This window comes from Lycium ferocissimum, chromosome 8, assembly GCF_029784015.1.
Source record: "Lycium ferocissimum isolate CSIRO_LF1 chromosome 8, AGI_CSIRO_Lferr_CH_V1, whole genome shotgun sequence".
Lineage (NCBI taxonomy): Eukaryota > Viridiplantae > Streptophyta > Magnoliopsida > Solanales > Solanaceae > Lycium > Lycium ferocissimum.
In genome coordinates, this window is record NC_081349.1 from 22230817 (window position 1) to 22248157 (window position 17341).

Sequence of the window (17341 nt, forward strand, 5' to 3'; positions counted from 1 at the left end):
TTCGGATTTTTTAAACACCAAACCAAACCAATTGCGTCGGGTTTTAAAATTTATACACCAAACCAAACCAATAAAATTCGGGTTTTTCAACCTCGGGTTTTCTCGGATTTTTCGGGTTTTTTTCGGAATAGTCTTGATACAAAACATATAACTTTTACTTCAAATATTTCTTTAGTCCTAGTAAGATACAATTATATAATTAAGGTGTTTCTTAAGAAAATAACACAAATTGTGAGAAGAGTGATGATATTGTATTAAAATATTCAATAAAAGCTAATATAATCGGTTAAAATAAATATTGCTAATTAACAAGCCATAAAAGAAAATGACCATAATACGAAAATACTAAGTCATGCTAAAATAAGTATTAATTATATGACAAAGAAAAAAAAAACTTAAGTTATGTATTTTTACTCTCTAAATCAATTATGCAAAACTAAATAATAGATATCCAACATTATTGTCATTTCTAGTGGTAAATTGAATTTCTTTTGTTAGGATTAGTGTTGAGTTGGTTTTGGTTTGGACTTTATTTGAGTTACTACATCCATAGGATATAAAACTTATTGACATTCAAAATTCTAAGTTCAAACTTGAATAGTATGAAAATAGATAAAAAATTACGAAAAAATTTAAGAAATATTTATAAATTACTTTACAAATAAATATTTTTATGTATAAAATATTTTAAAAATTGAATACATGTAATATCGGGTTGGTTTGGTTTGGTTTGGTTTGACTTTTTTTAGCTAAAACCAAACCAAACCAATTATGGTCAGGTTTTTTTTCCCAACACCAAACCAAGTCAAACCAAACCACTAGTCGGGTTTTTTTCTCAATTTATCGGTTTGGTGCGATTTTTCGGTTTACTAGACCCCTAAATAGCAGAATAACAGAGTCGCTTTCTCGAAAGAAAGCACATAATTGACCAAGCTTAAACCCAAGATTTGACAAATAATTACTACTCCATATCCTTGCTATAGTGAAAAAAGTTGCTATATTTTTCTCTAGCAGCCAGAAAAATCATCATTGAATTCCTTTCTAATCTTTTTGTCCACATCTTATCCAATTACTTTATCAAAAAAGGTAGTAAAAAGTTGGCTGAATGCAGGGTTGATTAGTCAATTTTTTTTATCAAGCATGCACAAGTTTTACATGCTACTTGTTACTCGACTTGGCACTTGCAAATAAAGAACTTTAATTTATTCAAAGTCAATTTTGGATAGGGCTGCCACTTTGGAGAAAAAAATTCCATTAAACAAGTTGTCACTGTAGGAATTTCGCCCGCGAGGCAATTATCAAGTTGCTTGAATGTATCCCCCAAAAAAAAAAAAAAAAAAAAAAAATTCTAATTTGACTCAACCTTACTCCAAATTGAGGTTTGTAGGGACTTTAATTTTATTTTACTTGCAGAGACAACACTCCGAACTTTATAGTTATCTCAATTACATAGACAATACACGAGTTGACAATGTGTACAACACTATATATATATATGCCAATTTTTATGTTGCCAAGGGTAGTTATAAGGGACAGGGACACTTGATACTTGACACTAGACCATACAATCTTATCTGGTAGTTGACACCCCTACCGTTATGGCCTATATCTGAGGGACTTAGCCAAACGAACAGAAGCCATCTATTGTCAGTGTGAGCACTTTGTCATGTGCAGTGGTCGAGTCAAAATTTTTATTAAGTGAAATCAAATATAAAGAAGTAAAAATAGAAAGCAGTCTAGGGGATCCAACATTTAGTATAAATACCTAAAAAGTTACATATTTATACAGTGTAATTTTCCAGCGATTTGGTAAAGGTAGCTCCGCCACTAGTCACGTGCCACCCTCAGCGTCTGCTACCATGTCAAGCCTGAATAAGAATTGCCTTCAACCGCCAAATTGCTCTCATGAATATGCTTAATGTCTACTTTTGATGAATGGGGTTCAATTGAATCTGTTTACTTTAGTGCCAAGCACCCCGGCCCAGTGGTGGAGCCACATTTATTCAAGGGGTGTCAGTTGATACCCTTTATCGGAAAATTACACTGTGTAGCTAAGTAAAAGATTAGCTTTTATGTATATATGCTATATATTGACTCCTTGGCTGCTTTTGTGGGTTTCCTACATATTTTAATGACTCGCTTAGTGAAAATCACATTCTGTCATTTTGTTGACCTTTGTGCCAACTTTCCCTTGCCAACTATCACAAGGTTGTTTTGCCTCCTTCAAAGCACCTTGATATACAGAGAGACAGCTAATCAAGGGGCAACATGTCGTGCCCTTGTCACTGCCTATACTATTGTCAAGAAACTTGTCTAGGGTTCTTAAACAACCCATCATAGTGAGATTAAGATAAACCAATGGCCAGAATATGCAGGAATTCACTTTTGTCTTTATTTCTTTCAATAACAAAGAGAAAAGTTATTGCAATGTCAGTCAACTCGTTAATTCAAATAAAATGTCACAATACAAAAAAGTATATTGACAGAAAATATCAAATTAATTCTCCATATATATATCAAAATGCCCTGCTTCATACATTAATTTATACAACTTCGTCGCAACAAATGTAATGAACTGGTCGTTGAGTAATTAAAAAAGAAAAAAGATCAAGAACAAGGAAACCAATCTATGCAACACTCATAAGCTGAGTAAATTAGATATATTTATATAAAGCAATGAGAATGGCCTTGTTCTCATGCTTGTTTTCGTAAATCACACTCTTAAAAGATAACGTGTAATGTTCGTGGCCAGATAAGAATGAAAGAAACAAATAATGAGTAGTACCTAATTGCTATGCTGCTGAGACTTTCTGAGGTACTCCAACAATGAAGTAGCTTTCCTCTTAGCTCTTTCCGTGCCACTCTTAATGAGCTCTGTAAGAGGTACAACTGCACCGAGCCTACAAAGGCAAGCAAGATTCTCGGAATCTCTCTTGCACAAAGAGAGTAAAATAGCAGCCGTGTTCTCTTTACTACGAGGTAAACCCGTCCTTAGAAGATCTAACAATACAGGAATTGTGTTACCTCTTGATATGGCCGCTTTAGCTTCTTTGTGATTGGCTAAAACTGAAAGAACGGTCAAAGCTTCGTCAACCATGCAGCTGCTTGAATCCGTTAGCATTTTCAGTAATGCCGGTATAATCCCGGCCCGAAGAGCCCGACCCTTGTTTCCTTGATACATGCACAAATTAAACAACGCTGATGCAGCATCTTTCTTCCCTCTGACATTTCCTGTTACAAGCAAATCTATGAGAGCTGGTATGGCCCCTGACGCACCTATTATTATTTTATTCTCGTCTCCAAGCGACAAACTAAAAATAGTTGCTGCAGCATTTTCTCTTGCTTCCGTGCTCCCCGCTCTGAGGACTTGAACAATAGAAGGAATGGCATCAGCAAGCATAATAATCCCTTTGTTGTCATCAAATATAGAAAGGTTAAGAATAGCAGTGACAGAATTTTCTTGGATTTGCCTGTCTTCAGATGTCAATAATTTTACCAAGACTGGAATTGCTCCTGCTTCAGAAATCAAAATTCTGTTTTCTGTGCTTCTTCTGGAAAGCGAACGGATCTCGGCTACTGCAGCCCTGCAATCATCCACGGACCTGCTTGAAAGGTTTCGGACAATTGCCTCAATAGCTGCTATTTCCCTACTAACATAGCGAAATGATCCGTCACTTTTCTTTATTTTCCGATTTGCAAATGCGGGTGGCTGCTCGATATTGTTCTTTGCACACCAATCAATAATTAGATTTCGCAGAGCGTAATTTGGGGTGAGCGTGAGATTGTGGAGTTGTTGCTGAGTTTTTGGGCATGTTGTGTGCCCACCGTCTATCCATTGTTGTATGTACGACCTCTCATACGTCTGTAGGATTAAGAAACAAGTACATTAGAACAAATGCTAGAGAAGCTAAAAGGTCTCCACCCAAAATAAACATTAGGAAGAAAAATTCAATGAAAAAGTAAATGTTAAAAGGAACTAAAGCCAAAAGGAATTGCCTCTGATTATAATAGTCTGTTTGGCCAAGCTTCTGGGAAGCCAAAAGTGCTTATTTTAGAGAGTTGAGGTGTTTGGCCAAGCTTTAAGGGAAAAAATAATTGCTTTTGAGTAGGAGCAGAAGCTGTATGAACAAAATAACTTTCTTCAAAAGCACTTTTAACCTTGAGTAAGCACAAACTGCTGCTCTAATACTTGCAAAAGTGCTTTTCAAATTGATCAGCCAAACACAAACTATTACCCTCTCCAAGATTATTTTTTCAAAAAGAACTAAATAGCAAATTCTGGAAGCTTGGCCAAACAGGCTATATGTAAACCATCTGCATCTAAATGATAACCGAGGCGCATGCACAGAAGGATGTTAAAGTAAAGAGAGTTACAAGCATATTACCTGTCCCGTGGCAGCCACAATAACGGGATCCCTCATGAGGTCAAGGGATATCGGGCAAAGAAACTCTGTAGGAATTACAGGAGAGTTGGGCTTTTGCCTCTCCTCGTGACTCTTAAATGGAGAGTCGTCTTCCCTGGTCGAACCAGAAATCTCCGGAACATCAACCTCCGGCAATTTGGATGAATTTCCTACTCTTTTCGACTCCTGTACTATCTTAGTGCTAGTACTTCCATCTGGAACACTACCTCGAGGAACACGTCTAACTTTTGGCCTAACTTCATGATCGATATTACCAATATTTTCTATATGTAAAGTTCCAATTCCACTATTTGCTGAATGGAGTAGATCAATCTCCTTGTCCAGTGGTTGTGACAATGCTCGAGATAATAAGTTTGAATTTAAAGGGCCACCGTACCTTTCTGTGGCTCGTCTCAACTGTGCTCTGACCAATTCAACCTGGCAAAAGTAAGAAATATTAGAGGGGGAATCCAAGGGGACGAGCACAAACAGGAAAAGATAACAGCCAAAGCTCAAAACAAACCTGCTCTAGTACTTCTTCTGATATGTCAAAATGATCATATGGGAAGCTACCAAGGGCTTTCTCCAATTTCCACGTCACACATTGAAACCGAAAAGGCATTTTCTGCACAGCTACGTCCTTGAGTCAAATAACACACATTCAGATAGGTATATGACATTAATTTGAATGAGTATCATCACCGTAGAGCATTCACTATCACTCTGTTCTTTAAAAAAAATAAAGAACTCGATAAGGACAAAAGTTTCTCTCTCTCTCTCTCTCTCTCTCTCTCTCTCTCTCTCTCTCAAATGTCATTGTGATTAACACTGGTAATCTGTTTTCTTTCTGCATTTGGAGAAACAAGCAGGAAATATAACCTATGCGCACCCACAGGTGCGACCTAGCGTTCAATGGAATTTAAATCAATCATGGGAGAACAGGTTTCCAATCCTAGCAGAGGCAAAAATAAGTTAGGTGATTCCTTTTTATCTGTCTAAATCTTGGTAAACAGATTCACCTAGTACTTGTACTGGTGGACGTAATAGGAACCCAGTGAATTAGTTGAGGTGCGTGCATGCTACCCTGGACACCACTATTATCAAAGAAAAAAGGACATGACCAATATAAGCTATTGATGGACTAAAACAATTTTCCAGCAGAAACATCTCTTGATCACCAGTGTAACTGTACAAGATTGACCTGAATTCTTGATCCGTAGACCAAATTGAATCTTCCTAATTTTCTATGAACAGATCATCTATCTTTAAACGCTCTCATTTGGACTGCTGAAGGATTACCTTTGGATTTTTCTGATCTACGAGCTAAAACCTCAACTGGACTTATCAGAAGAAACAAGAATTGAGCTGATTGGAGCATAATTTGACAACTTCGCCTATATACAAAGGGGGTTGATTATAACTAGAAACAGTTGTTCATCTCAAAAACTTCTCCAGCAAAGATTAAGCTAATGGCTCGCAAAGTCAAATTACGCCGCCAATAAATTCTTTAACCATAAAACTTTGTTACTGACAACGGATCAGTCCCTTAAGGTTCTATGCCAAATAAATCTAAAATTCCTATTTACATCAGATGATTTCTATCCACATTACCCCCAAAATATCTTTCTTCGCAGTGCATCCTAATTCCTAGAAATTAAAAGATCTTGATTCGTTGAATCAACTTATGCATCTTCACAACAAAGCGAAAATACTGAAAGGACAGATCATAACAACAAGCATATTTCTTCAAATTTAGGAAACCAGAAAGTAAAATTAACCAAGGAAAAGCAAAAACCCAGCATTAACCACCCAAATTCAAGACAAACAAATTCAAAGTGAAGTTGACATAATGCAGGGGCGGAGCTAGACTTTAGTTTATGGGTTCAGATGAATCTAGTAGCTTTGGTACAAACTCTGTATTGTCTCTAAGAAATTCATTTCATTTTACGAATTATTAATTTAGAACTCCGTAACTTAAAAGGACTAAAATTCAGAACCATAAACTTCAAATCCTGACTCTACCTCGGACATAATGGGAACTAACATATAGATAAAAAGATTGAAACTTTACTATACCAAATGTAAAATGAATCTTCAATAAACTTACGACATAATGAGAATTAACATACAGATAAAAAAGATTGAAACTTTACTACACAAAATGCAAAATGAAGTTTCAACGAATATATGACATGATGGGAATTAACGTATAGATCAAAAGATTGAAACTTTATTACACCAAATGCAAAATGAATCTTCAATAAACATATGACATAATGGGAATTTTTTTGAATAGGTAAAAAAGATTGAAACTTTACTACACAAAATGCAAAATGAAGTTTCAACGAATATATGACATGATGGGAATTAACATATAGATCAAAAGATTGAAACTTTACTACACCAAATGCAAAATGAATCTTCAATAAACATAATGGGAATTGGTAAAAAAGATTGAAACTTTACTACACAAAATGCAAAATGAAGTTTCAATAAACATATGACATAATGGGAATTAACATACAGATTAAAAAAGGTTGAAACTTTACTACACCAAATGCAAAAGGAATCTTCAATAAACAATATAACATGATGGGAATTAAAATACAGATAAAAAGATTGAAACTTTACTACACCAAATGCAAAATGAATCTTCAACAAATATATGACATGATGGGAATTAACATATAGATAAAAAGATTGAAACTTTACTACACCAAATGCAAAAAAATAAAAATAAAAATCAACAAACATGACATGATGGGAATAAACATATACTCCTACAATAAAAGATTGAATCTTTACTACACAAAATGCAAAATGAAGTTTCAATACACACATGACATAATGGAAATTAACATATAGATTTAAAAAAAAAAAAGATTGAAACTTTGCAAAACTAGACACTTACAGAGTGGATCTTGGTATCATTAGCAGTTAAAAGTAGTTGTTTTGAAGCTTGAAGAGCAACTGACAGATCAGAAAAACAAGAATTCAAACAACTCAAATGGACATTTGAGTCTTTTATCTCTTCAAGCAAATGGCCTAAAACTGTAATTCTTCTTGCTAAATCTGTACAATCTTTCTTGAATTTACCACTAAATCCATCAATTGAGATCTGTGCCACGTCATCTACTAGCTGAAGTGGGGTGTTAATAGGGTGGTCTCCAGCCATGGTGATTGTTTTTGGTGGTGGAGTTTCACTATAACTACAATAGGGGGACTTATGAGGCTATAGTTAAAAGAGTTGGGGGTCTTTTTTGAAATTATTTAAATATTGAAGAGAGAGGAAAAATAATTCATTTTGGAATTTGGAGGGAGGAAAGGAAACTATGGAGTTATTTATTTTTGAGGAAATTTCTATAGTAACATTGATTTTGTCAAATGGCAATTGAATATTTAAGAATATTACCAGAGAAAAAGCCAGGTTCTATGACATGTCAATTTAAGCTAATTCTTGATGTTTTTATTTTGATAAGGTCATATATGTTTTCATTCGGGACTCGACTAATTCAAATTTTACATTTGAATTTTTTTATTTTAAGAGAAAGTGTTTTCTATTAACGACGACGTAAAACATGTCAAATATTTATATCAATGGTAGAATTTGAAATTATGCATTGTTTGGTACCAAGCATTATGTTGTATAGAGGTCTTTGTAGTCCCAAACCTAATATTAAGTGTTTGAATATGATTTGATTGAAAAATTGCTAGTCGGCTTTTCCTTTTTACATGGGTACAATGTCAACATATGTATTGTTGGATCGTGTTACACAGTTTTTGTGTTCTTTTTTCAAATTATTGTGCACTCTCATATCTGGAGCGATTCGAAAAGAACGATTATGCACATATTCTATCCTTTTTACAATGCCTATAGATGAAGTGCTTCGTTTCAGATTAATTCTTCGCTGCAATTGCTTCGATCCACCCACTCCATGAAAATCGCCCTAAGGAATTTATACCAGCAGAAGCATAAGGGTCCATCTGAATCCTCTTTTTCAAAATTACACTATATAGATTAAATTATTTTTATAATAAAATATGTTGAATTTCTTTAACTTCTTGGTATATTTAACTTTTTATATTTTGGATCTTCTCACTGACAAAACTATTTCCACTAGTGATTTGACATACCTAAACTTTATGAAATTAGTGATAGATATTATTATACGAGTCCCAAGAAAATATCTAGATTTGGAGGGCAGACTCATCATTCTAACTAATTTTCGGTGATGCCTTTCTGAAATCGAATTATTAATCCTTTTGAAACGAGATTTACACATTAAGTAAATTACATTGAAAGTACTACTATAAATTATATTTTTTATAGTCAGAATATTTCTTAAGGATCGGAATTTGAAAAATTCATTTGACTCTCTCTAAACTAAAAAAAATATTGTTTCTTCAATGGAGAAAGTCTCAAACTCTTTTAGAGTGAATATACCGCAACCATATATTACTAGTCATAATTTTTTTTGAATAACTGAAAATACCGTCATTCAATAACAAAAATCTCACCGATTTCGTAAAATAAAAGTTTTGGCAAAAGACTTGGCCAAGCGAGATGCAAAAAAATGAAAATTTCCAATTGCATGTCTCCACCTCATAGCGAATAAATAACCTTCACCGGTTTAATCATTCAATATCCACAGATCATTAGTTGATTAATTCAGATTTGTGCCAAACATAGAAGGAGTAAAACGCTTCAAATCAAGATGTTTTCTAATTTCCTGTCTCTAATGAAGACTTCTGATTAAAAGTGGAGGAAATTTCAATCACCCATCACCTGTAGTAGATCTACCTCATTAGTTATGACTTGAGTTTGACAGAACTAAATAATGTTAACTCAAACCTTGTATTTAAAATTCATTTAATATATATAAATTTTTTATTTCGAATCCAAAAAAGTTTTCAGTCCTAAAATCTAAAACTCATAAACTTAAAATTCTGAAACTGTCCTTGTCCACTATAAATAATTTTTCCCGGTAGTGAATAAATAATTGATAATATCATAAGTTTTACTCAACGCGTGCTTGAGTTGTAAAGCAAACTGGCGAGATTCACGGAATCACGTAACGAAAACTGGATGAAAAAAAAAAAAAAAAAGAGATGAGGAAAACTGGAAAATTAATTGTAGGAGAGAATGAAAACAAAAGAATCCAGATGGAAGAAGAATATTTTATCTTTTTTATTGTTAGCTCATGAGAAGCTGTAAAGACATATAGTAGCTAATAAAACTTTACTTTTTTTTAATGTCCTTTCCAATTATTGGTTCAGTTTATTAATATTTTAAGATTGGAAAGTAAGCTATGGGTCCTAAGAGTCCTCACGAGTAATTCAAAGTCAAATACTTACACACGTTATTTATAATTAATCGCAGATAAATGATAAAGAGTACGTAGAAGACGCATGTCCTGTTATTATTAATTTGATATAAATACCAAGTGCGAATAAATTGTTACCTAACTCCAAAATATGTCTCGCTTTAGCCAGTAAATTAACTTAACTACAAAAATATAGCAAAAGGGACTAGCCAGGGTTTGGTGTGTTGGGATGGTCTGTGGAAAAGAAATAACTATGCTGTAAAACGAAAATAAAGAATATGAACTGTGACATATTCTAATTCCACTATTGTTGCATCGACATGTCGCGATCAAGTTTTGAAAATGATTATTTGATGTGTAATTAAAAGATTTATTATTTAACCTGTGTATCCAGAATTTATGATTTAGAATCACAAATCGAAACACTTAATATGAAAGAAAAAGTAAAAGAATCAAACGATGAATAAGATGGTATATTGTGCGCTCAAGCGTCTTGTAATATTTTTTTGGATAATGTATTCTTACTAAGTAACAGTATTGTCATCTGAGTTTTGCATACCTAGTTAATCTCATGTCCAAATGATAGAAAGGGGAACTAACTCATTATATCTCTATATCTGCTTGTCCCAGTTTGTGGCCGGATGTAAATCCACTATATAAATTCGGTGTATATATAATGTATGTTATGTATAGCTATTTATATATATTAATATACTTTGTATATATAATGTATATGCCTCGTACAAACACATGAAACCAACTCAAATTACAATGTATAGATAATGTCTATGTTCTGTATAGCTATAAATAAATATTACATATACTACAGTGCCAAATATGAATCCTAACAAACTATGAAACAAAGTGATAGCAAAACTCAAATTAACTAAATGTAAAGAGCCATAAATTAAATGGAAAAACCAAAAATATTGAAACAAAAAGATTAAAAAAACCAAAAATATTGAAACAAAAAGATCATATAAAGTTGAAAGGTGTAAACCAGTTAAAGGAAGTTTTGTGTTTTCTTCTCTTTAATATAAGCTCTCACAACGTTGCCAACTTTTGGACCCCATATGCTTAATCTTAGGCATGCCGTGTCAACACAGAATTACAAAGCTAGATCAAGGAATTGTTTATAGGGTAAGAATCAAGGAATTGGGCCAAATTTTGTAAACTAGATCAGCGAGCGGTAATGGGCGGTAATTATACGTAATAGAAAAGGGTTGCAATAAGTTGACAACTTGTCTAAAAAGTCACAAAATACGTAGTAGTGTTGCATCGATGCCCAGATAAATCGTTAAATGTGCAAAGAATTTCGTCACATATCTGCATATCGATGTGAGGGAGTATAACCAAAAGTTCCAATACCATACATAAGTGTAGATAAAGACGTTAGTCCCATGGATGAGAGTAAAGAAGTAATTTTCTAGTCCAAAAGAGACAAACTTTGATAAATAATTGGAATATAGATTCGTTACAAGAAAGTGAACTAAATTGTTAAAATATTGCGGTATTAATATTAGTTTGGTACAAGTATCAGGTGCAGGTAATTTTTTAACCTATGGTTGAGCTTCTTGAGGTGGAAGAATTTTCGGCATCAGATATTTCTCGATCAGATTCTTCATTTTTTAGCCAATTAAACTTGAGGTTTTTGCAACGAACATAATCGGATATGCGATAATTCATTGGATCAATTCCCATTTTTGTAAGCTTTATTTTCAAATGGGAGTTCCAATAGTTCTTCACTTCATCATCACGGCGACCTGACAATCTCCCCGCTATTAATGACCACCTGAAATATGAAGAAATAAATAATTATTACTAATCAATAGGAACAGAAACTATAAATTTGTATCGAATTCAAATTGTAGATAGTTCCAAAATGGAAGTAACCGATTAATAGATCCACTTTTATCATAATATAAAGTGTATCACACCAATTAAATAGATATCATATGTATTTCATGAATGTAATATAGTCTATCGAATATGCAATATTGCATGAATAATTTAATTAATTTATTAATCGGTCATGTCACATAGATCCGAGTTAGGCTTTGTAAACCTGTTGCCAAGAAGGGCATGAAGCCTGATGATGAGAGCATCTTCATCCTCAGAAAAGTTGCCTCCTTTTGTGCTATCAAGCAGACCTATAAACACAAAACAAATTAAAATGTGTTTAATTCAAAATAAGATTGTCTCAGAATTATAATCTTAAAATTATAATTGGAGCACTACGAATATTAAAAAGGGAAAAGGCTTAATACCCGAACAAATACTCATATTTGAATGGATGTCTATTAGATTTTCAACTAGATCATTTGAGTATATAAGTGTTTACAGTGTAAAACAAAATATAAATTAACGTACTCACCATCAGTTTTAGACCAAGCTCCTCTCATTTTATCCTTGTTATGATCAATGCAAGGCTTCCTCATTTTTTTCTTTAGTGTCTATTTTTCGTGGGTACCTTCAAAATGATAGTCTCTCCATCTCAATTTATATAAGGTGTTTGATGAGTACGAGTTCAAAAAAATTAAAAATCCTATTATTTGTGTCAGATATATGCAAAGTATCGAAATTATCTCCTTTTAAATAAATGTTTGCGAGAATTCACTTGACTTTTACTTTTCTTACTCAGAAAAAAGTTCTAACTTTTTTATGAGGTTTCAACAAGTCTTGTCATTAAGAATAAAACAGACATGTCAAGATTATATAATTTTCAAAAAGAGAAACGTGTCATTTATTTTAAGAGAGGCGCTAAAAAAATGTGTCAAATATGTTGGGTGTGCGATCAAAGTCTGACATTAATAATTGAAAATATTGAGAAGCTATACATAAGGCTAGGGATAATCTTAATGATGAGGACCTTTCGGGGAAAACCGTTTTGACTTGACTAGAAGCGAACAATTTCACACCATGATAAGAGTATTTTTGGGTTGGTTTAGCCCAACAACTCGTATCAGGGTCAATACTTTGACGAGACGAGCATGAAAATGGTGGAATGATAATGTGAAAGCTCGGTTTCCTACGTTAATTTATTATGCCAAAAGTAGCTTGGATATGCACGAGCACAAAAATAAGCTAGCTCGGGGCTTCGGTGATCATAAATATTGGATCATGTGGATGACACGAAGTGAATCTCAAAACTTGACTAGCGAATCGTGGTAAGAGATCTCAAAACTTGACCAGTGAATCGTGGTAAGAGATCACGTGAAACTTAATCCAAGGGAGAGACTCGTGGATAGGGATGATGGGAAATGTAAAATTTAATTTGAGGGTCAAGATTGAGGGTGTGCGAACAAAATCGCACATTGGTAATTAAAAAGTTTGAAAAGTTACGTATGATATTGAATTTGCTTTTAACTATGTGAGACATTTTAGCAGAAAGAATAGTACCAACTTGGTTCTACGTGGCACTATTTTATAAGCTTGGCCTTTGCATGCATAATAATGTGTATTATCTATCGCGTACCATGCATTAACTATTAACTACTAAATTTATTATGTTTGTTTTTTAGTGGGTAAAGTTTTTACCAGCACAACCCATGAAGGGAAATTTGGTGAAAATCCAAGCTTAGAAGCAGAATTATATTGCCAACACTACTTGTTGGGTTATGTTTGTAAATGAAACAGTCATCACGAAAGTGACAAAAGTATAGTTCTGTGGGACATATATCCACTTTTGCCTTATTTAATATACCCATGTAACCTCTTCAAGAAAGGGTACATGAAATTATACTGAACAAACATCTGGAGAAAAAGAAAATGAAGAGATTGGGGTACATATTGTAAAAAATAATAGGACAAGATGCAAACTACAAAAGATTACATGCATAAGGGGTGCAAAATGTGAAGGACTCGAATTAATACAATGTCGCTTCCTTTGTTTTTCTTGAATGAATTAAAAAGGTAGTTTTTTAGGATAATTTCAATAATATACAATTCAGCATAAAATATTACACCCACGTAGCCATATTTTTAACTTTACATCTGCATAGCCAACTTTTGTTTCGCAACAGTGTTTATACACACGATATACAACATTATACACTTAATATGGACAATATATCAACCTTGTATTCGGGTAATATTAGAAATATGGGCCATTTCGGGTAAATATTTGCTCAAAATTGACATAGTGTTATTTTCCTCTTTTTTTTTAAAGCAACGGGAAGGGGTCGTTTTATAAATATAACTTCTTTTGGGGGATCTTTTTAGCAGTTTAAATATCTATCACAATCTAGCTTTAAATAACCCTTAGCGGTCATTAAATAACAATTAGCTCTAATAGTTACAAAAGAGGGTCTTTCTTTACCTTTACATTCAAACACACTCTCGTTCTATAAGAAAATAAATTAAAGATCTTTTGATTTGGTTATCAAACAAAAAATATATACTCGATTTTGATTTGGCACCCCGAGTAGTTGCGCTCAATAAAAATCGGGGTAAATATCTCAAAAGGTCATTGAGCTTTGAGAAATTATATAGTAAAGTCATTGAACTTTCTTTTACATATCAATAAAATCACTCAACTTTGGCTTTTATTATCCATAAAATCATTCAATTACATATGTAAATCAAAAAATCGACGTAATAATATTAATTAATTATTTTGTACTGCAATGGGCCCCTAATAAAATAAAATAAATCATATCTTTTATCGCAGATCCACTCACCAACCCTTCATCCAAAACCCATTTTTCCTTTATCTATACCTTCTTTCTTCATCGTTCCTTAAAATTAGGTTGGATCAAAATAATTACTTAGCCAATAAAACTTAGAGAGTAAATCAAAATAATTATGGTAATTTACACATATCTGATTACCTAAAAAATGAAGTTCTCCGTGTGGTAACAATTATCTGTGGTTTAGGGTGTATCGTGGTAATATTTATGATTGCTGGGGGACTAGTAGTACTATGTGTATCTCCGTGTGGCTTTTTTGCATGCGTGATGGTTTTTGTATAAAGAATTAAGGAGTGCTTACATGTTTCTCTGGGCTTGTCTTATTCTTGAGAGGTAATGGATCTGGTACGTTGGCGTGAAGCTTGTTCATTTTTGAGGTAATAAGATATCTGTAAATTATCATAATTATTTTGATTTACTCTCTAAGTTATATATATTGACTAAGTAATTATTTTGATCCAACCTAATTTTAAGGAAACAGTGAGAAGAAGGTATAGGTAAGGGAAAAGTGGGTTTTGAATGAAGGGTTGATGAGTGGGTGTGGGTTTAAAGATATGGATTATTTTTTTTATTGTGAAGCCACATCTACATGGCAGAAAATAATTAATTAATATTGTCATGTTAGATTTTTTTGATGACATATGTAGTTCAGTAATTTTATGAGATAATAGGTCAAAGTTGAGTGATTTTATTGATATGTAGCAAAGTTCAATGACTTTATTATATAATTTCTCAAAGTTCAATGACCTTTTGAGATATTTACCCATGAAAATCGAGTAATATATATTTTTTGTGCTAAGTATTCACCCTTTTTTTTCAAATTACCTAGGAATAGCCCAAGAAGTTGATCTTGATGATATATATATATATATATATATATCACCAAATATAAATTTAGGCCACCTAATATTCACAAAATAGTACAGCCAACAATTAATGTAGATAGACATATTATTTTGGATCTGCTTACATGTAGTGTACTATGAACTTATTGAGTAGTTGCTTTCAATAGGAAACAAACTATCCTTTCAGCCACATATATTAGGACAACCTAATATATCCAATCCCCGTCTTGAATTTATATGTGAACAAAAGAGAAAAGAACAAAGAAGAAAAAAAGTCAATTTACCGATGATAGTCGGGCCATTGAAGCCCCATATGCTTGCAGAGCTATATTTGAGTTAATTTTCAGTGTTGTTCTGTTTCATGTACTAAGTTGTTTAGTTACATATACTCTTTCATACGGTTGTCAGTTTTCTCAGGTACTCCAGTTTTCAGCTTTCAATGTGAAATGTATTTGTATTATTTGGTTGTCCAAAACCAAACTCAAATAGAAACAAAGCAAAGTTTGAACTAATTCACGTTATAATTATTGAAATTAGCTTCTGACTTAGGTATTTAAATAGAATTAGAACTAATTTCTTGTTTAATTTCTAGAATTCGTCCGTCATTATTTCTATTTTATTTTAGTAGTGATTGAATTATATTTGGTGTTGTATCATGGGCCTTATGTAGACCTAAATTATTAGGACCAAGATTTGTCCCTTGGCACGCCATTAATTGTTAGTGGTAGATTTGGAGCATAAAAGCTAAAAAGGTGAGTAGGCAAGGCAAATGATCTTGATGAATTGTGTTAAAAGCCTTCTCTTTCATTCACTTTCATTATAAAAAAGTGTAAAAGTAAAAATGTAACTTGTGCACTCTTTATTCAATTGTAACAAAATCAATGGATGCCTATACTAGTCAGTCAAGTTGAATTCTTTCGATCCATGGTGTTGTATTATTCATGATACTATATGAATAAATAATACTATTTATTGATTTCTTTCTAATTTTTAATTTTATTTTGAATATGTAGGAAAATGCGGGTGATCTAACTTGAAACGGTGATCACAAGTCATTTTGATCTATTGAAGTGAATGATAAAGACTTTTTGCATAATTGTAATGTTTGGATATATTTGGTTTTATAGAATTCATTACTAGTCTGAGACATATGTTGTTTTTAAAAAAATTATTACAAATATATGCATTTGTGTTTTTATTTTTGAGTTATCTATTAGCTAATTTATTGCTTGAGACCATCAAAATAGGACAATACTGTATTATGTGATTATAGGATATATACAAAAAAATTAGATAATTTTCAACCAGAAATTGTGGCATACAAATATTTTACAAAAATATTTCATAGTCTAGACAACATTGTCACACTTTAAAAGTGTGGCCACAGGGAGTCAATTGTGTTGCTTATTGGCTGTAAAACTGTGGCATGTACATATTAACAACGACTATACTTTACAAATGTCACTCTAGAAGTCATGATACTTCAAAGTGTGGCCTATAAGGTAGCAAAGGTCACACTTTAAAGTTTAGTTTTAGGATATAAAGAACGTTGCCATATGAGGTACTAAAAGCGTGGCCTTTAAGGCAAAGGTTACACTTTTCTGGGATAGCTAAAGGCTTAAAATGTTCTTTGATGTTCTTTGATCATACTTTTTGATTGCAGAGACAGATCCTCTGAGTCTGATATCACAAGTTATAGCATCTGCATCCTTCTCCATAGTCAATGGTGAGCCCGCTTTATACTCTGGTATGAACTATTATGCTTTAAGTTTAATTCTTAGTTCAAATACCCTGAATACTCCATTATAGTAGCGGCACGTACTTTTGTTACTCTTGTTAGCTCATGACTTATCCAGACTTGATGAGTTTTCAATTATAATTTGGCTATGTTGTACATGTTGATCGTCTATTTCTCAGTCGGGACATTAATAGATATATTTAGCATTTTCAACATGAATGTTTAGAAATGATAGATTTTCAGCTTTATACATGTTAATGTGATTATTAATATGTTAATTAGATGATTCAATCGATAGAGGTTAATTAGTTAGTCGCGTGCTGATCACGCGCAACTAAATTTG

At 32.8% G+C, this 17341-nt stretch overlaps 2 protein-coding genes across 3 annotated transcripts; both read right to left on the reverse strand.

The window, feature by feature from the left end:
* Positions 1–2490: 2490 nt before the first annotated feature.
* On the reverse strand, positions 2491–7744 carry LOC132067551 (U-box domain-containing protein 11-like). Of its 2 annotated transcripts, none has more exons than XM_059460815.1 (4): positions 7315–7744; positions 4927–5028; positions 4386–4841; positions 2491–3862 (listed from the first exon to the last, which is right to left on the reverse strand). In XM_059460815.1, the coding sequence occupies exons 1-4, from the start codon at positions 7576–7578 to the stop codon at positions 2786–2788; spliced, it is 1899 nt and encodes a 632-aa protein (XP_059316798.1). In that variant the 5' UTR covers positions 7579–7744; the 3' UTR covers positions 2491–2785. The 2 variants fall into 2 exon arrangements, with proteins under 2 accessions (XP_059316798.1, XP_059316797.1); XM_059460814.1 differs by having other exon boundaries at positions 4927–5043; positions 7315–7743.
* A 3413-nt stretch (positions 7745–11157) lies between these two features.
* On the reverse strand, positions 11158–12189 carry LOC132066720 (transcription factor MYB3-like). Its single transcript, XM_059459952.1, has 3 exons — positions 12102–12189; positions 11793–11877; positions 11158–11519 (listed from the first exon to the last, which is right to left on the reverse strand). The coding sequence occupies exons 1-3, from the start codon at positions 12163–12165 to the stop codon at positions 11282–11284; spliced, it is 387 nt and encodes a 128-aa protein (XP_059315935.1). The 5' UTR covers positions 12166–12189; the 3' UTR covers positions 11158–11281.
* Between the last annotated feature and the right edge of the window lie 5152 nt (positions 12190–17341).

What these genes read in the sequence shown, in the direction of transcription:
- LOC132067551 (XM_059460814.1), bottom strand. Translation starts at nt 7,578, where the DNA reads ATGGCTGGAGACCACCCTATTAACACCCCACTTCAGCTAGTAGATGAC. An exon ending in ATGATACCAAGATCCACTCT is followed by an intron (nt 5,044 to 7,314) that starts GTAAGTGTCTAG and finishes ATTTGACTCAAG; the next exon opens with GACGTAGCTGTGCAGAAAAT. An exon ending in CAGAAGAAGTACTAGAGCAG is followed by an intron (nt 4,842 to 4,926) that starts GTTTGTTTTGAG and finishes TACTTTTGCCAG; the next exon opens with GTTGAATTGGTCAGAGCACA.
- LOC132066720 (XM_059459952.1), bottom strand. Translation starts at nt 12,165, where the DNA reads ATGAGGAAGCCTTGCATTGATCATAACAAGGATAAAATGAGAGGAGCT. An exon ending in AGCTTGGTCTAAAACTGATG is followed by an intron (nt 11,878 to 12,101) that starts GTGAGTACGTTA and finishes TTGTGTTTATAG; the next exon opens with GTCTGCTTGATAGCACAAAA. An exon ending in CATGCCCTTCTTGGCAACAG is followed by an intron (nt 11,520 to 11,792) that starts GTTTACAAAGCC and finishes TTCATATTTCAG; the next exon opens with GTGGTCATTAATAGCGGGGA.